General features: G+C 46.1%; 1 protein-coding gene across 5 annotated transcripts in view; it reads left to right on the plus strand.

Annotated features, from left to right (window-relative positions):
• Nucleotides 1-4221: 4221 nt before the first annotated feature.
• The window catches only part of arvcfb (ARVCF delta catenin family member b), a 105173-nt gene continuing 90463 nt past the window's right edge, over nucleotides 4222-18931 (plus strand). For all 5 annotated transcript variants that reach the window (XM_041936507.1, XM_041936510.1, XM_041936509.1 and 2 more), the window contains exon 1: nucleotides 4222-4418. In XM_041936507.1, coding sequence (XP_041792441.1) covers nucleotides 4398-4418 — 21 coding nt within the window. In that variant the 5' untranslated portion in view covers nucleotides 4222-4397. The remainder of the gene's footprint in view (nucleotides 4419-18931) is intronic.

The raw sequence follows: 18931 nt of genomic DNA on the forward strand, positions 1-18931 counted from the left end.
TCCAAGTGCCTCGTTCAAGCTGATCACTGGGTGCTGAGTAGGGGCATGTGCACAAACACATATTCCATGAACTGAAGAAAAAAACATCTGATCTTTAACAGTTTAACAACACAAATGCAGCTGACCTTCATCACTTTTATCTATTCATTTTCAAACAACACGACACAACTGACAGAATGGAGGATGACTGTCAGATGCCTAGAAGCTGCGGATCATGAGCCAACATGTAAACACACTGTGAGGCTTATGAAACATGGAATTTTACACCCAAAAAGAGGTGATTTTTTTGTCTGTCAGTAATTTCATACAGATAAGAAGAATCTCTCACGAAATTTGGTGGAAAGGTGAGAATTAGGCCATGGAATCAAACATTATCATTTTTAGTCATACCCTTCAACAACCAATAGAGAGTCTCCATTCCACATCCAAAGGGTACGTTCAACTAAGATAAAGAAAGTTGGCGATTAGCTGCACGTCAGCCTCAGACTCACATTCTGTTGTTTGTGCCTCATTCAGTGTCCCAATTACGCATGACAAGATGAAAAACCAGAAAAAGCCTAATCCAGTTATATTTCTATAACAAATCTTGCTGTGCGATTACAGTATTGCCACATAAAAACACAAAATAGAACCTTTTTGATCTGAAGTGATGTCATTTAAACAGAGCCTTGTTTCACTAAATGAAGGGAAAATTGCCTTTTTGCAAGACAAAAGCCCCCAATAGATTGGACTCTAATCCCGCACATCGCTGAGTAGCCATTTTTCAAGGGCAAAATAAAGCATGATAGTAAGAGTCATTAGATAAGGGCTTTGTTGCAAGCTGTGCCATTGTTGGAATAAACAGCAGTCAGTCTGTAGCAGAGCAGATCATCTTGGCTCTGTAGACTCTCACACATCAGTTTTTAGTCAGGGCCCATACACTGCGCAGTCACTGTCCTGAAGAACTTCTTCTACCTCTAAAATCACCTTTTATGTATTGTTTGCAGACCTGCTTTGTGCACCGTGGGTATATTTGGTTGAACTTACCAAACTCTTTAGTGAAGTTTTAAGGTGATGCAGTGTTTCCCAAGAAATGTATCCTGGTGGAAAAGTTTCCTTTGACACTGAAGATTATAAAACATTTTGTTTTGTAAGGAAACACCATGTATATTTGCAGACATCCAGTCACTCCTCCCTTCAGTCTGCTTTTGGTATGTGCTTTTGCTCCTCTGTCCTCCCCTCTGTGTTCCCATGCATCTGGCGTCTTGAACGGAAGTGAAAAACCTGATTTTAACAGATGCAGCTTCATTGGAGGTGTCTGGCTGTCAAAGCACGCCTTGTTGCTGAACATTAACCTTTCTACCATCTGTTTCACACTGTGCGTCCTGACAGAGTAAAGCCGGCTTCAGGAGCCTTGATTACAACTCCTGGATTATTCATACACGTTGTACATTTATTTTACACGGCCCGGGCATAGGTTGACTGGATTCAGGAGAAAAGAGCTTTTGTCTGACAGTAGCAGCTATTCCTGGAAACAGTCTCACTGACCTGTGATGTCAAACACAATTCAGGATATTTAGTTGTCCTGCTTTTTTTTTTCTTTATACATTTTCCAGAACAGATTGTTTATTAATAATCCCACATATCAGTGGGTTGTATGTGAAAAGAGCAATAGCATTTTTAGCCACATTAGCAATATGGTTCTATTGTCCATTGGTCAGTGGGTTGGTCCCCAACTTTGGCCCAGACTGAAAAATCTTAACCATAGATGGTGTACTACCATGACGCAGGCATGCATGATCCCTAGATGATGAGCCTAATGGCTTTGGTGATCCTTTAGCTTTTCATCTCACATCTTGATTTGGAACCAACGAATGACTTTCAGGTCATTCTCAGCCGCACTTTGTGCTTAGTAGTAATCAGCAATTGTTAACATGCTAACAGCTAAACCAAGAAGCTGAACATGGGAACCATCATACCTGCTAAACATTAGCATATCAGGAGTGGAAAACAATTATGAGAGCATTAAACTCTAAAATGGACACAGGCAAAACACCTATGTTGAGATTTCAAGAGGAAATAAAGATGAATGCTTCGTCCCTCATCTGCTCCCATGAGTATTCCAAAGCACTTAATGGATTTTTAAACAGGGTTATGAAAGTCGCTCCCTGCTTTAATGGCTTAAGTGGAATGTGATGTTGCAAATCACATAAGAGAAGAAGTTACGAGACTTTTTTTTGGAGGCGATGCTGCTCGGTTGAATTCGTAATGGCATTGTTGAAAGTAAATAGATGTAAATGAAACGGTGCACGGTGGGCCAGGTCTTTCATTAAGAACGAATGGAGCAGTAACGCTGGGGGAGATGAAATACCAGGCCTGTGGAATGCAAAACCTCAGCCATTTCCCCTCCGTTTGGGATTTCTCCTTTCTCTCTCTCTCTCTCTTTTTTTAGCCCAGTCATTCTGTTAGTTCAGACGTCTCTCGGAGTTCTCCTTAGCTAAGCTTCCATCTACGTTATATTAGATTAACATTCCTTCTCAGTCTTGGTCACAGTAATAGATGTTTGAATGTGAATTCTTTCACGTACGTCCCACCCCTCCCTTATATCAAGTGCAGTGAGAGGAACGGCACAAAGAGGCAGAGAAAAGAGGCTGTGTGTGTGTGTGTGTGTGTGTGTGTGTGTGTGAGGGGTGTAAAAATTTGCAGAGTACTGGGTGCCTTCGCCTCAAAGGGGCAACTTTTGTTTTGTGTGTGAGCCGCTGCAAACCCCCCCCCCCCCCCCCCCCCCAATCTCCTCTTTTTCCTCTCTCTGTCTGTCTATGCCAACAAGGGGGAGGGATCTATGGGTTGACAGACAGACGCAGCTGGAGTGCATAGAGGGAGCTGGTCCCACCCCAGACATGGACCCAATGAGGGAGAGAGAGAGGGAGAGAGCTGCTCCTCTTCCAGCTCCTGCTGCCTGTCTGGGAACCCTCCTTTCTAATAACACACCTCCTCTTTTCCCCCCTTTCTCTCAGCCCTGGAGGTTTTTGTTCTCTTTCTGGCTAACTTTTTTTTGTTGAGTGAGCGCACGAATGCACACACTTCGGCTCAGCTCCGTTCCTTTTCTAGAGTTCCTGTTTTCGTCAGAGAGGGGGGGGCTCCCCTCGCCCCTCATCTCTATCCACTCCATACGTACATACATGCAGCATCTCTGAAAAGGAGAAAGCAGGGTTCCCTTTTTCCAGCTATGTCAGACCAGCCTGAGATAGACAGAATTACACTGGATGTAGGGTGATTTTACTTCCAAAATAAAAGCACGAGTGCTTCTACAAAAAAGGCGCAACTCACATTCGTTAGTCACTCTGCCACACCAAGCAAGCTTTCTGCTAGAAATGCTCCATCATCCATATGACCAATGAGTTTGGTCATAGATCCAAATTCTCATTCCAATCGGCATTCTCATTATTCAGTGCCTTTTGTCAAGCACTGCAAACAGCATAATTATTTAAGAAATCACTTTTGTTTCTGTTGAAATAGCTATGTAGCTTACACATGCTATTTTATGATAGGTATGTATGTGTTTGTAGATCTCCAATTTGGCCAGCAGGTGCATACAAATGAACTATTTTTGTACTGTCTACGAAAAAAAAAAAAAAAAGCCTGACTCCTTGTTATGTATTGTTTAAATTCAGGAATTACCTTTTACTATTCACTATTAAACAGTCACATGTCTCTCAAGAGACAACTGTTTTGTAAGAAATCATTTCTCTAGTCCAACAGTATGGCCATGACTCTCAGAAGGCCTATAAGATAAACATGTTTAATTACCAAGCTGTGTTTTAACCAAAAACAGACCCTTTACTTACGTCTGGCTTTTATTCATAGTTGCTCACATAGGATGTACTATTAGCTACTCTTAAAAACTGTTACTATACTTTGTAAGTAGCATGATTTGTCACGTTCTTTGCTGGACTAGCTTGTGGAACATGGTTGAAGTGTTTTTTGTGACTTGCTTTAAAGATATGCAATGTATGGACTGTTGTCTGTTGTAGCAACATAGTATCAACCTACAACTTGAGCCATAATTTTAGCCATAGTTTTGTCGTTGCTATCTAATGGGCAATGCCCAAACCTGTCCCTTGCCAGCGCGCGTAACAGTCGCGCCTTTATTTTGAAAGGCCCGCTAGCACACTTCCCGTATATCTCCACCTAACTCCGTCTGACTTGGCGCACAGTCAGAGGATGGCTGCCTGCGTCTGAACTGCTACCTCTGCGCTCACAGAGGGAAAACTCCGCGCAAATAGACCAGGAAACCGTGAGGAGACGCCAGGAGGAGAGGAGGGAAAGGAGAACTTTTCCGAGTGGAGGAAATAGTTGCCACACATTTTTCCGGGAGGTTTTTGTCTTTTCGGGAGCGAAGGGGGGGATTTTGGACCATGCCTGCTGAAGTGAAACAGGTTCGTGTTGCTGTGGCTGCCGGTCTTCTCTCTCTCTGTCTCCCCTCATCGTATCTTCAGCCTCTCTGACTCTTCTCTTCTCCCTCCTCCTAATTGATTCCTCATTGTTCGGATTTGGTTGCATACCCAGCATATTTTATCCTGAAACATCAGTCTTTCTGTCTTTTATGTAGCCCCCCCCCCCAGTTTAAGACACGAGAGCAGACATTCTCAGATTTGTCGATGTCCTTCAGGTGGATAGTGCGCGACTGAGTGCGCGCGTGCGTGTGTGGGCACATATGGTTGTGTGGTGTGCATGCACGTGTGCACGCAGGATGCTGAATGGCATCAAATACAGTAAAGACTGCTGGTGGCTCCACTGCTCAGTGACCATTTCATGTTGTAAACAGTTATTCACATGAGATATGTTTGGTGGTGGTCCTGCGTGTGTGTGTGTGTGTGTGTGTGTGTGTGTGTGTGTGTGTGTGTGTGTGCACTGTGACTTATGAGTTCCCTGACACATTCATGGGCTCAGACATGTCAGTACCACCTATAGAATGACTGCTGATCCTGGGACAAGCAGTGAAGTATTGAAAGTTTGTCCCTGATCAGTTTGTCCCTGATCATCGCCTGCTAGGCTCTGAATGAATCCGGCCCAGGATTTATAGCCTATGGGCTGTTGTGCCAATTGTGTGAGAGACATGGCATTAAACTCTTTTGTCTTCCACTTGCGCAGATACTGCAGGAATGTGCTTTTGTTAGCTCTTGCGAGTGTGTTGCTGTGTCTGTGTGGGTGTGTGCGTACCAGGGCATGATGTGCATACATTATTGGAAGTGTTCCCTGTGTTTGAAGCGCATCCACAGGCAGCCTACACCATCACAACGCTCATTTCCCCGCTGAGCTTGGCAGCGCTTGGATGCTCAAAAAAAAAAGAGGGAAGACAGACATCCAAAAATGAAAGAAAGTGGAGGCAAAAAAAATCTGATTGAATAAGGTCAACTTCTCATCAGCGCCGCTCTCCTCCGCTGGGCTGAGAGGGGTGGAGTTACCAAACCCCTGACTGGTGGAGAAAAACATTCTGTCAGCTCTCCACGTTGCTCTGATAATCATACGTTAGCACTGGCCCCCGTGGATGAGTGCCACCAGATAACTGGAGGAGCCTCTGCCATGAAGGGAAGCTGTTTTTTAGCCTTCACACTCTGTTCTTTCCATCCCAAGTTTGAAGGCTGCGCTCTGAGCGCGAGCCGACGTATCAGAGGCAGGGCAAAAGCTGCCTGCTGGCATCCTGGCTCGGATTATGTGGGTGGGATGAAACGCATGTTAACAACTAGAGAACAGGTCTTGTCCGGATGCATCCCAAAATGGGTCGGAGAGGTGCAGGACGTGTGTGTGACCCCCGCGGGACAGACATAGCTGGCATACTTCGGGGCAGGCCGGCATCGTGGCACAACCTTTTCAACTCAGCTGGACATTCCTCAGCTCGGGAGTACCTGCTTGTGCGGTGCTGCCACAGGCAGGAGGCCGACATGTGTGTTCAAGCTACACTTCAGCCATAAAAGGATCGATTTCAGTGTCCGTGTGGTTGTTTTGTCATTCTTCTTGCTTTTCTACCGTTGGGCTGTTAAGAATAGTCAGGAACAGGAGTGGAATCGTCATTTGAGCCTCTTCTTGCTGCCACTTTTAGCAGTGATGCTCTAGCTGTACTCTATACGTCCCTTAGGGTGTCCTGTTGAACAGCCTAAAATCATTTTTTATACTCAGAAGATAGTAGATAGTGAGGGGAGATGAGAGAGATGTTGATCTGCCTTGACCCCATCTTAATGCTGCAGCAGAGCTTATGGTAAATGAGTTTTAGCCCACTGAAGATTACTGCATAGCCCTCAATTAGTGGGGGTGCCTCCACCAGACCATGTCTGAGTTAAATATAAACTGGCCTCTATTTCCAACTTTTCACCAGCAGGGTTGCGCCCAAATCCACCGACTTTAGCTTCAGAGGCCGTCGCATCTTCTGCTCATGAAAAATAGAAGACCAGATTTGTCGTGCAGGAGAAAGGAAAACATTCTGAATAATCCAGCAGTCCTCATCCTGCCACGGTCGATCAAAAAACCAACGTTATTTCCCTTCCACAAGCGAGAAGGACCCATCTGAATAACAAAATAATTCATCAGTGATTCAGCCAAAGACTAAAGGAGGTCCTGTCTTCAGACTGCAGGTTACTGCCAGACTCCTGACAGCTAGCGGGGCTTTAGCTGCAGCAGCTGAGCGTTCCCCCCTCTCCGATGCTGTTTGATTTCTTCCTGAAATTAAAAATCCATCAAACCTCTCTTCATCTTTTTTTTCTGTCGGGGTGTTTTTGTGTGACAGCTCGACCGTCCTTCGCGTATTCTTTTGCGCTCCTCTCCTCGGGCGCCCCTTTTGTGACTGCAGAAGACGTCGCGCAGATCAATATTTGAAGACATGTAGAGCATGAGGAGCGGTATTGCTTGAAGGGTGGAGGTCATGCAAGAATAATGCCGGTGACCGGAAACATATGAGCGGTCAATAGCTGTGGAGACCGCGTCAGTGCGAGGGGGCATTTGCTGGGGGGTTGGGTGCAGGATGGGAGAAGGTTGGAGGGGGGGGGTGGTCGTGAGTGCCTGCTGTGTTTTGAAGGAGAGAGGGTATGATCATATGGTGGCAAGTGCCTGGTGACTGGTGATACCAGATGGCCTTCCCGTCACACAGCCTGCCTGTGCTCCCCATGTTTCCCATACTTCCCATGGCTGCTCTTACCACATGACCCATGACACAACATGGCTTAGCATGTTCCAGTATCTGCCACCCCGCCCACCACCTACCCACATACTTCTTTTTGGTTTTAAGCAGCCTGGACTGAGTTCACATGAGTAGTTTGTCGTCCTCTGATGGCGTATTAAGCAAAAACCAAACATCTGCCGGTCACAGCTCCTGATGTGTACAGATTTGCTGCATTTCTCTGATTTATATATTTGAAAGAAAATGTCTTTCTGTTAGTCCAACAGATTTTTTCACAATATTTTCTTGTTTACCAGACTTGGCAATTTAGGTTCACAATTTATCATCATTTTCACCATCAACAAATCTGTAGATCGGTTTCTTCTCTCCATAAACTGTCTACTGTCTGTGAACTGTCTGAAGGTGTTCAGCTAACAGTCATAGAGGACAAAGAAAAGCAGCAGATATTCACATGTGAACCAGTGTTTTTTAGACTTCGACAGTATTTTCTGTCAATTCATTCAATAATGAAAAGAATTATTGCCTCCTGCCTGCCGACCCCTATTGTGAATTACGATTATGGTCCTTTACAAAACTTTGCTTCTAATTTGCAGCAGTTATGTTGTGGGAGACAGTTTGGTTCACTTCATGTGAGAGCTCCTGATGCAGCACTATACCAGACATCTGCTGCAGCATGTGGGTTAAAACAAACACCGAGAAATATGTGCAAATCCTGTCTGACCCCAGCAAGTGTCACACATTACTATACATAGTGCACTGTGTGTTCTTGCTCTACAGCATATAAACACACCCTCATGTGTTGGTGTTTACTTTGTGGTTATGTTCTGTGGAGCATTAGGGGTCTGTGCCACTCAACCCTTGGCACCGCACATCTCCCCCCTTCCCCCTGCCTTGGCTTCCCCTCTATCTGTCCTAACCCATTTGGCCGGCTGACAGTGTGACCGATGCAGGGCCGCACTAGCTCACTCACTGTCTGACCACTGGCGAGCACCATAATGCTCTCTCAGCTTTCATCATCGAGCTGATGGAATTAAAAAAAGGTGAGTGGCAGTAAATTGGAAGGCCGGAGGGGCGGGCGGTGAGAGGTGCAGGAGATGGATGTTTTCATACTGCTATGTTTGGAAACGGCATTGGGGAGAAGAAGCATCGCATTAATGAGATGGCAGCTTATTATCTTGGTAGAGCTGTTGGTTTTTTTTTTTTTTTACCTATTCAGCTCTACAGCCTGCCTCTTATCAAAAACGTGTGCAGGGTGCATACGGTCTGAATCCTGTGTGCATGCATATATTTCATGCACATCCTTGAAAACACTCCATTGTGTTTCCCTGGTTTAACATTTCGCACAATGAACTTCCAGTCACTTAGTAATGACTACTTGGCTGATTGAGAGTTTTTGTGCTTTTCCCTGCTGCCAAATGCATTAAATCCACCAGAGGGGAGGTGTAGACACACTGTCAGCCCACTCTTCCTTCAACACACAAATGCACACACACCCACACACACACCCACACACACATATACACACTGGAGGCTGCACAGGAACATCAGTTGGATCCCTGGCTTATTTACTCAGTGTTTGTCTTCAGGCTACAGACAGGGTAGCCCTGTTTATAAGGGAGTGGGATTCATGGTTTCCCTGGCTGTGTCCAATAAACACCTTTCTATCCGTGCTGCTGGAAGCTAGCAACAAGAGCCATGTTTTTGATCGGTAGATAAGAGAGCCACTTGCCCCAGAGAAAGCAGACGAGGCTTAGTCACACAGCGGTAGAGGCTGACCAGAAAGCTAGAGCTCATTACACCCCAAGTAAAGTTGTTCTTGCGGGCACATCACGGCTGTATTTATTGTAGTGACAATATTTCCATGATAATCTCATATCGTAATGGTGCGATTACATAATGGCAACAGTTTGGTTATTACACAACCTGATGCTCTAATTAAAGAGATAGACACCACTCTCCTGCTGAGTGGACTGAGGGTCACGGAACAAGAAAAAGGACCCAATGTGCTGATATAGTGACCTGCACGGCGTGGGTGTGTTTGTGCGCATGTATGTGCGCGTGCAAATTTTGCTGTGGATATACTCGTGTGTTCGCATGTGTGTCGCCACAGTGATTGGCTTTCCTGCAGGGACTGTGTTTGAAGCTGCAGATGTGACAGTTCTATGGGCAGCACCCGGTAAGCCTTAAAGCCAGTGATTGATGACAGCATGGCCCGCAAATTCCCATCTTCCCAGCATTCATAGCATAGAGAAACAGCTGGCAGTGTGAGTGCTGAGGAGTACTGAGGCTGATTTGACCCCAGCTGACGACCAGACTGGTCCGTAACTGTCTTATTATAACATTGATAGTCAAGATTTCATTTCTGCTAGGTGGAGAAAACAATTACTCAAGTGCATTAGATAGACTGCAGGAACATAAACAGTCCTCAATATTTGTTGATTTATTGATGTGATGTGTGCTGTTTATCTTGAATGGACCATAGAGGGGAAGTTCTCTCCTCTTCGTGCGCTCCATGATGGGAAAACTGCTGCCACCCAGACCTTCAGTTGCAGAAGGGTCTGGCTCTGGGGCCTTTTCAAAAGAACTGGGGCTCCTTTGACAGTTATGTATAGTTCATATAGGCTCCACCCCCTCCGTCCTGCAGCTGGGGACCTCTCAGAGGGGCCCTGAGGGGGAAGGTCAAAGTCCTCATAAAGCTTCCCTCAACCAGAAATGCAGGAACAAACGCCTCCCTACTTCTCCCTTTCTCTTTTTAACCCCCTTCAGTGCCATTCACATTGTACTAGGCAGTACATGCAGTGCAGCCGTGGGGGCTGGGGGGAGCGCGAGATGGCTCAGGCTCCTCTTGCGTGTTTAGTCTGGAACTTTCTTTTGAGGGATTAGCCCAGTTCCTGCCTCTGGGCCGGCCACTGGAAGTAGCTGGGATGCCGGGGACGGCATCGATCCTCCATCATTGTGCCATCTGTCCCATGCTGCCTTTTGGGATTAATGATTGCCTCTGACAGCTCTTTAGTAGGGCTCTGTCAGTGCCGGCTGACCATTCAGATTACACTGACATGTGGCAGTGCGAGGAGCTTGTATGAGGCATCTCCGATTTATTTCGTTTAACTGCTGTAAGGAGTCATCACAGTCGTGGGGTTTTTGAAGATCAGTTGAAGCCATAGTGGATTTTTTTGACAGGAGCTAGCAGCTACAGATATGTAAAGCAGCGGTGATAGCATTTCAAGTCAATATGGAGAAAAAGTAATTCACTAAAACCATGTGTTTTATCTTTCATGTCATGTCATACTTACCTGATTAAATGTTGCCAGTGTGGTTGGATGAGGCCGGCACCTGTGACCAGCCGTGGACTTCAGTCTGTATTCACATGTAGCACATCTGTTTACAGGTGTGTAAGTGTAAACGTCAGTGTCAAAGCTATTGCATTGACATTATGTTTCACCACGGTTAACTTTTGTCAATCATTTCATTTGTCCAGCACACTGATTTTGTCACAAACCAGGAGAGATGTGCTCCACTGTGCAGCATGTATTGACAGGCCTGTCATTACTATCACATAATCACCTGATTGTAATTAATTGAGCTGACTGCGAGGTGCTTTCTTCTACTGCTACTACTTCACATGCACATTCGCAGAATGGTAGTGGATGGAAACGCACATGACTTTGCATATTCTTTTGCCGATTTTCTGTAAAGTCTGTTCAGATTTGCGCTACGTGTTAATGGAAACTTGACTAACGTTAGAAATGCTGCAACAAATAGAAAGTGATACAGGTGGGTGTCCGTCAGCTGATTGAACCTCAGTCTACCTGAGCACAAGGTTCCAATGTCAGAAAAAAAGAGCACCTTGCTGCTCTTCTTATGTTTCAGCTCATACAAGACCACATTTTTTGTTTTATGCTGACATGAAATTAAGAGAAAAAGACAAATAAATTGTTATTCACAGTTATTTATGTGACCGTAACTAAAATGTAATGATCGTGACAGCCCTGTGTAGTGATAGATATGAAGTCTGCAAGTTCACCACACTCAAAGTTTTGTTTGCTCATATATTGTGTGTGAAAAGCAGCATGTATCTAGCTGTTGTAGATCCATGTTTGACTTGCTCAGAGCTCAGTCGCAAAGCCTGCAGGGACTCTGAAGTGAGGACTGGCTGTTACTGACCCGCTGGCGGTTGAAGTGCACTGATGAGGTCCGGCACTTCATTAGAATGCTGCTCTGGATCTCGCAACACACAATAGCGGCTGTTACTGCTGATGGCTTGGGTCCAGGGAGAAAAATAAAAGAGAATGATAGAGGAGGAAAGAGGGAGAGGGAAAGTCCAAACCACTGTAAGCTGACCGGCCTCAGGGCCACAACGGCCCCTGCTACACGCAGCCTTCTCTGTGGCAGCCACAGCTCCGGCCCCAGCAGTGCCTGCACACAAACATTATGCTAACCAGTGGCAAGAGTTCAGCCAAACCAGGAACACAACCTCCTAAAATTCTCAGTGCTGCCGATTCTCCACGCAGACAACGGATTGTACACTTCAATAGTTTCTACAATAGAGGCATCGAGACACTGGACTGGCTGTCATGTGCCATTACATGCGATGGCACAGCAATGGTACTCATCTTCTCATCTTCTCTTGATATGTGCTCAGCCCATTCCCAGAGGAGCCACTGGTGAACAATGGAGTGATGCGCCTCCTCGCACATTCCACAAGGCTCTATTGAGCTGTCTAATGAACCTCTGCAGCGTGCGTGGCCTGCGCTGCCTGCCGGGGCTCCACGAAAATGCCATCTCGCCCCATCACACCCCCTCATATTTAATTTGTTTGGAATGTGTAATAGGCTGTGAAGTGGAGCGTGGTGCAGCGTTGATCTGTGCCAACCAGGTCTGCGGATATGGAGGGACAGGTGCCAGCCATCCGTGGAAGGTGCTGTACTTAACACTCTGCACTGGGTTGGAGAGTGTACAATCCTGGCCCTGTGGCGCAGGCTTTTAGAGCTGCCAGTGTCCCGTCGCTCCAGCCAAGCAAGCTTTTAGCTCGGTAATAGGACATGGTAGTTGTGTGTTCTTTCTCTGAAGAGGGGGCAGCTGAAAGTTGGAGAGAAAATGTTGTGTCAGGATTCAATTGCAGGCCAGTAGAGCCACAGTGGACATGAAACAGGGTGCAAATGACTTTCTTTGTGCTGTACATCAATCCTGCGAGATGAGAGGGAGATCATACCCAGGGACGCATAGAAAAAAAAAAACATTCTACCTATTTTCTCTACAGCTATTATACTCTCTCCATTTATCAGTTGTGTATTAAGTAATATTCTACATTTTGCTTTATTAGCTAATAATATACTGGGAGAGTGTCTGCAAAACAGAACAGTCATGAGCTGATGGCGCAGTCACATTAGCTGCCGAGCCACTAGAACAACCCGTTTTCCATCATTATTTGTGCTTTTACATGTCTCAGAAAGGCAGACAGTAACAGAAATAGCTCCACCCTCTGTGCGTCTGCCGGTGTCTGTGGTTTTAACTGTGCTTGTAGACTTTGTGGGAGAAGAAAAAATACTGCTCTGAAGATTGATACTGCAGGTACATTGCCTCTAAAACATACCCAGTGCTGGAGAATCACAGCCCATATTTTCCTAACTGGACCTCTGGCTGCCACCACCCTGAAGCTCATATGGGTATTTATTTCCCTATGGCTGTTCTAAGTTGCTGTTGGTTACCAAGCTGCTTTCCTGGATCCTTAGAGATTCAAGGAGGGTCTCAATTTAATACCCTGGTTGGTCAGCAGCTGCTCTAAGGCATGTGTTTTTTTCATTTTTACCTCCGTAGATGTAGGACTTGTGGAAAAGAGTGCTCTAAACCCTGTAACGTTCTCAAAGTTAAGCAAACAAGGCCTGTTGACACAGACCTCCTTGAGTTCCCAAATTCTTTCCATCATCAGTACAGTTAAGAGAGGCTTAATCCAATAAAACCCACTCTCTGCCTGTTTTGTTCACTGTCTCTCTTCAATCCGGCTCTGAGTGTGTGTGTGTGTGTGGGGGGGGTGTGCTAGGTGGGGGGTTAGTAAGTTCCTGTGAAGGAGTGGCCAGCTGCAGCCTCTGTTGTTCAGCCTACAAGGGAACACAAGGAGTGTTTTTGGGGTCACGGTGCAGTTACATTCCAGCCTGCTCAGATGGGAGCACTGCTTCCTCAGGCTGCTCCAAGCCATAATCCACCTCCGCTGTATTCCCTGTCACTTATCCACAGTCCTTGTAGCACAATGCTAGAAAATGCTGGTGCTAATTAAAGCTGCTGCAGTCTGTAACTGGCCAGCAGAACGAGTATCAATGCCCTCCTTGTGCAGCGCACAAGCGTCACTTACCGTTGAGCCAGAAGTCACGGGAGACCAGACTGAGTGCACCCTTTCCCTGATCCTTCGTGTTCTCACGCCGCTCATGTTGTGACTTTAACAAGGTCTTGTTATGGTCTTGCACTGCTAATGGCAATGAAAGTGAAGTGCGCTGAGTGCTTTACTACCGTCTATAATTACCTGCAGAAATGAACTCAGGTGGTGCTTTCTACAGTCAGGGAAGATTTTTAAGGAGGAAATGAAAATTGACTTCAGTCCTGTGGCGCGGCACACCGGCAGAGCGTTATTTGACACATGCCATACAGACTGAGGTAGTAGCCAAGGTGTGGTAGCGGGAATGTGAAGATCTGGGATGCAACTGCCGAAAGATTTTACAGGACTTGCCTGTGTTAGCCGACAACTCGACTAATCCCACACATTAAGACTTACACACAGAGCTACACACATCATCACATGCAAGCTCCTGTTTACCCAATGTTACTGTTGAGCTGCACATTGATTCAAAGGCCTTCAAAGGCCAAGCACACGCAGAGATAGCAAAGCGATGCTACCTCCAGCTGAAAAGTCATCTTACAGAATACAGACATATAGCCCAACCCTGCCAACCACATAACATGATTGTGAGTGTAGTGGGTTATTTGTATGAGTGATGAGTTAAACAGCGTTGGCATTGTCAACCAACTAGGTTGACCTAAAAATTTGGGTTAGCTTTCTCAGTGGCCCGTGTACTTGACCGTGACCAATGTGTCTGTTTTAGTGTTAAATCCTGATATATTGATTAAAAAACATTGTGGGTTTCAGTCCTCAATAATTCATTACTGCTGTATTTTTTTGTGGTGCTACAGTTTTACAAATGATGAATATGCAAATGTGTTCATGTTCTGCTATATTAGTGATGACAAATTGCCTACATTCTCCAAAGAGTCCAGAATTATTCCAACCAGTCTCACTGAAATATGGTCGTCGCAGCAGGGGCTGAGAGTTGGATACTAAATCTGTGGGACGGCCTTCAAAGGGAATGATATTGTGTCCCCTGCCACATTGTGGTGCGGAAATCACAGTGGACACGTGCGCAGAGACCGATCTGAAATTACAGGCCTCCATCCACGCTTTGCAATCTGAGGCTTGCAGGCAGCAGGACTGGCATGATGTCCCCGGCCCTCCGACCTTGGAGCCCCGAAGCCACAAGCTGCTGCTGTTGTGCTGTACTCCATCTCTGTGGCAAACGAGCCTCCTGTCTTCTCCATCCAACATACACCAACAAACCTAATTAACTTTCCCTCTCGGCTGAACGCTCCTGCCTCTCCTCTACCACAGCTGTGCACTTTTGGAAGTGTTTTGATACCCAAACCGTGGCTATCTGGTGCTCATTCCTGGGACCTGTTCTCTCAGAAGTTTGTTAAATCCAAACTTCGGCATGTTATGTTCAGCTTGCTTCGTTTTGTGCTTTGAGGGCTACGGAGGTGTGCAGTGTCGAGAGCAGGTGCTGCAGAGGAAGACTTTCTCTGCCTTTTCACTGCAGATATCCTCTCCAGGGAGGAGCTGATGTCTGCAAGATGGAGTTTAAAACTAGGCTTCTTTGGTATGTTTACTGTACTGTTCCTCTGTTTGTGCACATTGTGGATGCTGAGTGAATGTTACAGATGCTTCGATGTGTGAATTCCCGCGTACTGTGTATATTTGGCAGTGCTTGTGAACTTTGCTAGCGGCAGCATTGCAGCATTGTGCAATGAGGTTCTGAAGTGGGTCAGCCTCTGTAGTGCTGAAGCTCCCGTTCGCTCTCAGAGGACCAGGCGAGAGAGGAAACGTATAGCCAGGAGAACTCTGACATTACTGCTGTGACGAGACACATTTCTGTCCCCTGTGGTCGCGGAGGAGCTAAATAATGATGCCTGCATACTGGATTAATGCTCCCTTGGTGTTGTATTCAGGAAGTTATCCATCTGACTTTGCGATGCATATTCAAAAGTTGGATGTGCATACTGTGTGCTACCAGGTCCAGTCTGTTCAAGGGCAGCTTTCTTTTCATTGGAATTCGAATAGCGTTTTTGTATTTCCTGTGAGCATGTTTCTTATGCAGCAATTGTAAACATGCAGCAGAATCACTCAGATTTTTTCTTTATATGGATATTTTTCTCTCTAGAAGTTACATCTTTTGGCTTGGGGTTTCAGCTTGGCTGCTTTGAACGATGAGCATTTGGCCGCTCGTGGATCTTCCAGTCCTCCCTGGCAGGCAGAGCTGCCTTAATTGTTGCATGCCTCTGGAACGTGCCTCGCTAATGGGGCTGTTGGAGTCCCAATCAGTCAGCGCTGTGTTTTCTCTCTTTAATATCCCGACTTGAACGCGCAGGGCAGCCTTGATGATGCAACAAACTGCTTTGCTTTGGTGACGCCACTCAGGAGGCTGTGGCCTGAAGGAATGATATCTCTTTCATGCCTCTTTCAGGCCGTCGGATGTCAAACTGGGATCCAGCAGAGATGGCGTTTTATGTTAATGTCTGCTGCGTCTGTTTTTGTGTTTGTTGCCTGGCTGGTCTAGTGAAACGACGTGCATGATGAAATATGACAGCCATGCACTCAGACAGTTATGGAGACTAATTTCTCAGACTGTGACAACCTAATTCAAGCTCCATGTGCAGAGAGTCTGTTTTGATGTTACCTCAGAAAAGCCTCAATGGGGGGGCTTGTTTTCTGGAGGATATTACAGATGCTGCTATACTCTAGTAAGGTAGCTCAGTAAACATACCCTGTAGCTGTGAATCCTCATTAACATTGCTGAGCACTTGCAGAGGTAAAAGGTCCTCCATAGATTGCAGCTAATGTGAGACTTTTCCCGTAAAACTCCAGAGATTTGCACAGTAGGAGCTTATTGTTCATTTCCTGGATTCACTGCGTGTTGAAGCTGGAACGCCACCACCTTTTCATTCAAAGTGTCCAAGGGCTGACTCATTGTGTGTTGTCCAGCAAGTCTATAGAGGTGATTTGGGAAAGTGGAACAGCCGTGGTCTAATACCTCAAATGAGTCATGATCCATGTGATGGGCCCCTCCCCCTGCCCCTCTCCATCCTTCTTAAACCTGCTTTACAGCCCAGAGCCTGCTCTCGGAGTAGCCGATGAGAGGAGGTTTAACCGTTCGCACCGAAATGAGCATTATTTCACTACACACTGCTGGCTTTCTCTTTGCTCCCCTCTGTTGCTTAATCTTTATTTTGGCTTTCGAACAAGTGCTGGAACTCCTGGCAAGGAACACAAACCTCTAATAGGGGGAGATGTGAGCACCTTGTCACCATATGGGGCTCGGAATTCCACAGAATTGCTGTCTAATCTCCACAACATGTTAGGAATTTGAAGCCGCTGTTTTTCAGGAGAAAATAGCCGTCCGTTCAGCACGTGGCTTCTCTTTTGGCATGCAGCGTGGAAGTGGCGTTCGTAGCACCCCTGTAGCACTCTGACTTTTGAAACATGCACATGTGGGAAATCTATCATGTCTGTGTTCTTGGTTGTGGGACTTTTGGTTTGCAGTTTCGTCCACTTTCAGCCCCCTTTCGTTCACTGTATTTATTGCATTTTGTAGCCACTGAATGTTCAGAAACTGACAAGTGAAAAATGGGCAGCTTATTCCTTGCACGGACCCTGAACCCAGCACAGGCAGGTGTGGACCAAAACAGGGCAGAGTTGGGAGCGCTGGTCGGGTTTCTGATTTGTGGTCTTGGCAGATAAAATGTCTCCTCTGCTCTGATAAAGTCGTTCTGTGGCGGATATCATTGCCCCGCTGCTGTTTCTGTGGTGTGAAGCTGGAGCATTGTTCTGAGGTCCTTCACTGCCTCGCTGAGGGCTGCTGATGATTCAAGGCTGTCTGCTTCCCAGACTAACTGATGTCCTCATCTCTAGTTTGGCTTTCTTTTCACAGCTGGTGACTGGAGATTTGAAGTGGGGTGGAATGGGTGAGAAAGATGTCTTGCATTACTCGACATTTTCAAGTTCACGTGTTGATTGTACAATGTTTTCCCTGGGGGATTTTTGAAATCTCACAATTTCTTTCACTTTTTATTTCCTGGATTTATTTTTTGCTGTGTGTTTTTAGTGTCACAATTTGCATATTACAGTCTTCACCGTAGTTGGTGACGTATTTGTTGTGTGGAAAAAAACATGGCGATGTTGCTTTCCCATGGAACAGTCAGACATGGCTTCTGTTTGTGGCGCAGCTTGGAGTCAACACAGATGACTGCAGTTCAGATGAGACAGCGTCACTCTTGCTATGAGATGTTGTTATTCGTGTGGGCATCGAATCTGGAAGGAATCTTTCACAGGGTTGTGTTTTTGAGGCTTTTAGGGTGGGGGTCTTTTGGCTTCTTATTACACGACAAAGTAAGTTATGTGCAAACAGGGAGAGTCATCGTTTTCTTCCCCAGTGTGTGGAGAATCGTTTGCGGTGGAGCTGCAGCCAGTTTCTCTTCGCGTCCTTGAATCATAATCTGGAGCTGGCTGCTCCCCGTTTGATACATTCCGCAGGATTAGCAGAGGTCTTCAGATATCATCTCTCTTCAATCTTTGTTCACTGCATCACTAGTCTGAAAAAGTTGCTTTCATCATTCTGAGATATTGCTCGGTTCCTTCCTGAGGCCAGTGGACTAATGGGCTTTGGTCTGTGGAATCTACTCCAGTGTTTTCTCCCTCATTGGGCCATTTGCTGAGGCCCCACTGGGGCAGACAACAATAGGTTTCATATGAAATATTCACCATGACTGTGGCATTCCAGCAAGCAGTCGATCTGTTTACAGCAGTTTAGTGGTTAGATAAGAATCTGCTCCGATTGAAGAGAAAAACACGACTCCAATGCTTGCAGGGATCCAAAATAAGATTGAGTGCTCATTTTGTTATTGCATGGTGCCTGCCTGCTATCTATCTAACCGCTCTCTGGCACACAATGCTTATGGCCTTGTCTTGTCTCTCTTTGTTTCAGTCAGAATTTCAGCCTAATGAAATGAGGGTGCATCCAGAGTCCCGGATTAGAAGTGAGACAATTGTTGCATATCTTATTTATTTGCTGGAATTGCGATGGCGAAGGCACCGGGCCGGCTGGGTGCCAGTCTTAGTGAGAGGGCGATGCTCCACAGCACTCAGGTGGTTGCAGCCTGGATAGTGTGCAGATGCTCAGAGTAATTGCAAGGAAATCTGGGGATGTCTCAGGTAAGGGAGAGGTGTGAGTCCCTTTTAGTGTCAGGGTTGCCTCTCTCTCTGCATGTTCCAAACCCTGCTGTCAAGCACAAACCTGTTCTCATTAAGGAACCGCCTGCATGGCTGTGCTGATGCAGACCAGAGAAGTCAGGTGTTGAGCCGGTGTACACAAAGGCTGCAAAAACACTGCCTCCTGGCTTTGATGGCAAACCCTCTTACTCATTTGGCTATGAACAGCTTAGACTAGAACTGACTTTTAAAGA

Source organism: Chelmon rostratus, chromosome 5 (assembly GCF_017976325.1).
Source record: "Chelmon rostratus isolate fCheRos1 chromosome 5, fCheRos1.pri, whole genome shotgun sequence".
NCBI lineage: Eukaryota > Metazoa > Chordata > Actinopteri > Chaetodontiformes > Chaetodontidae > Chelmon > Chelmon rostratus.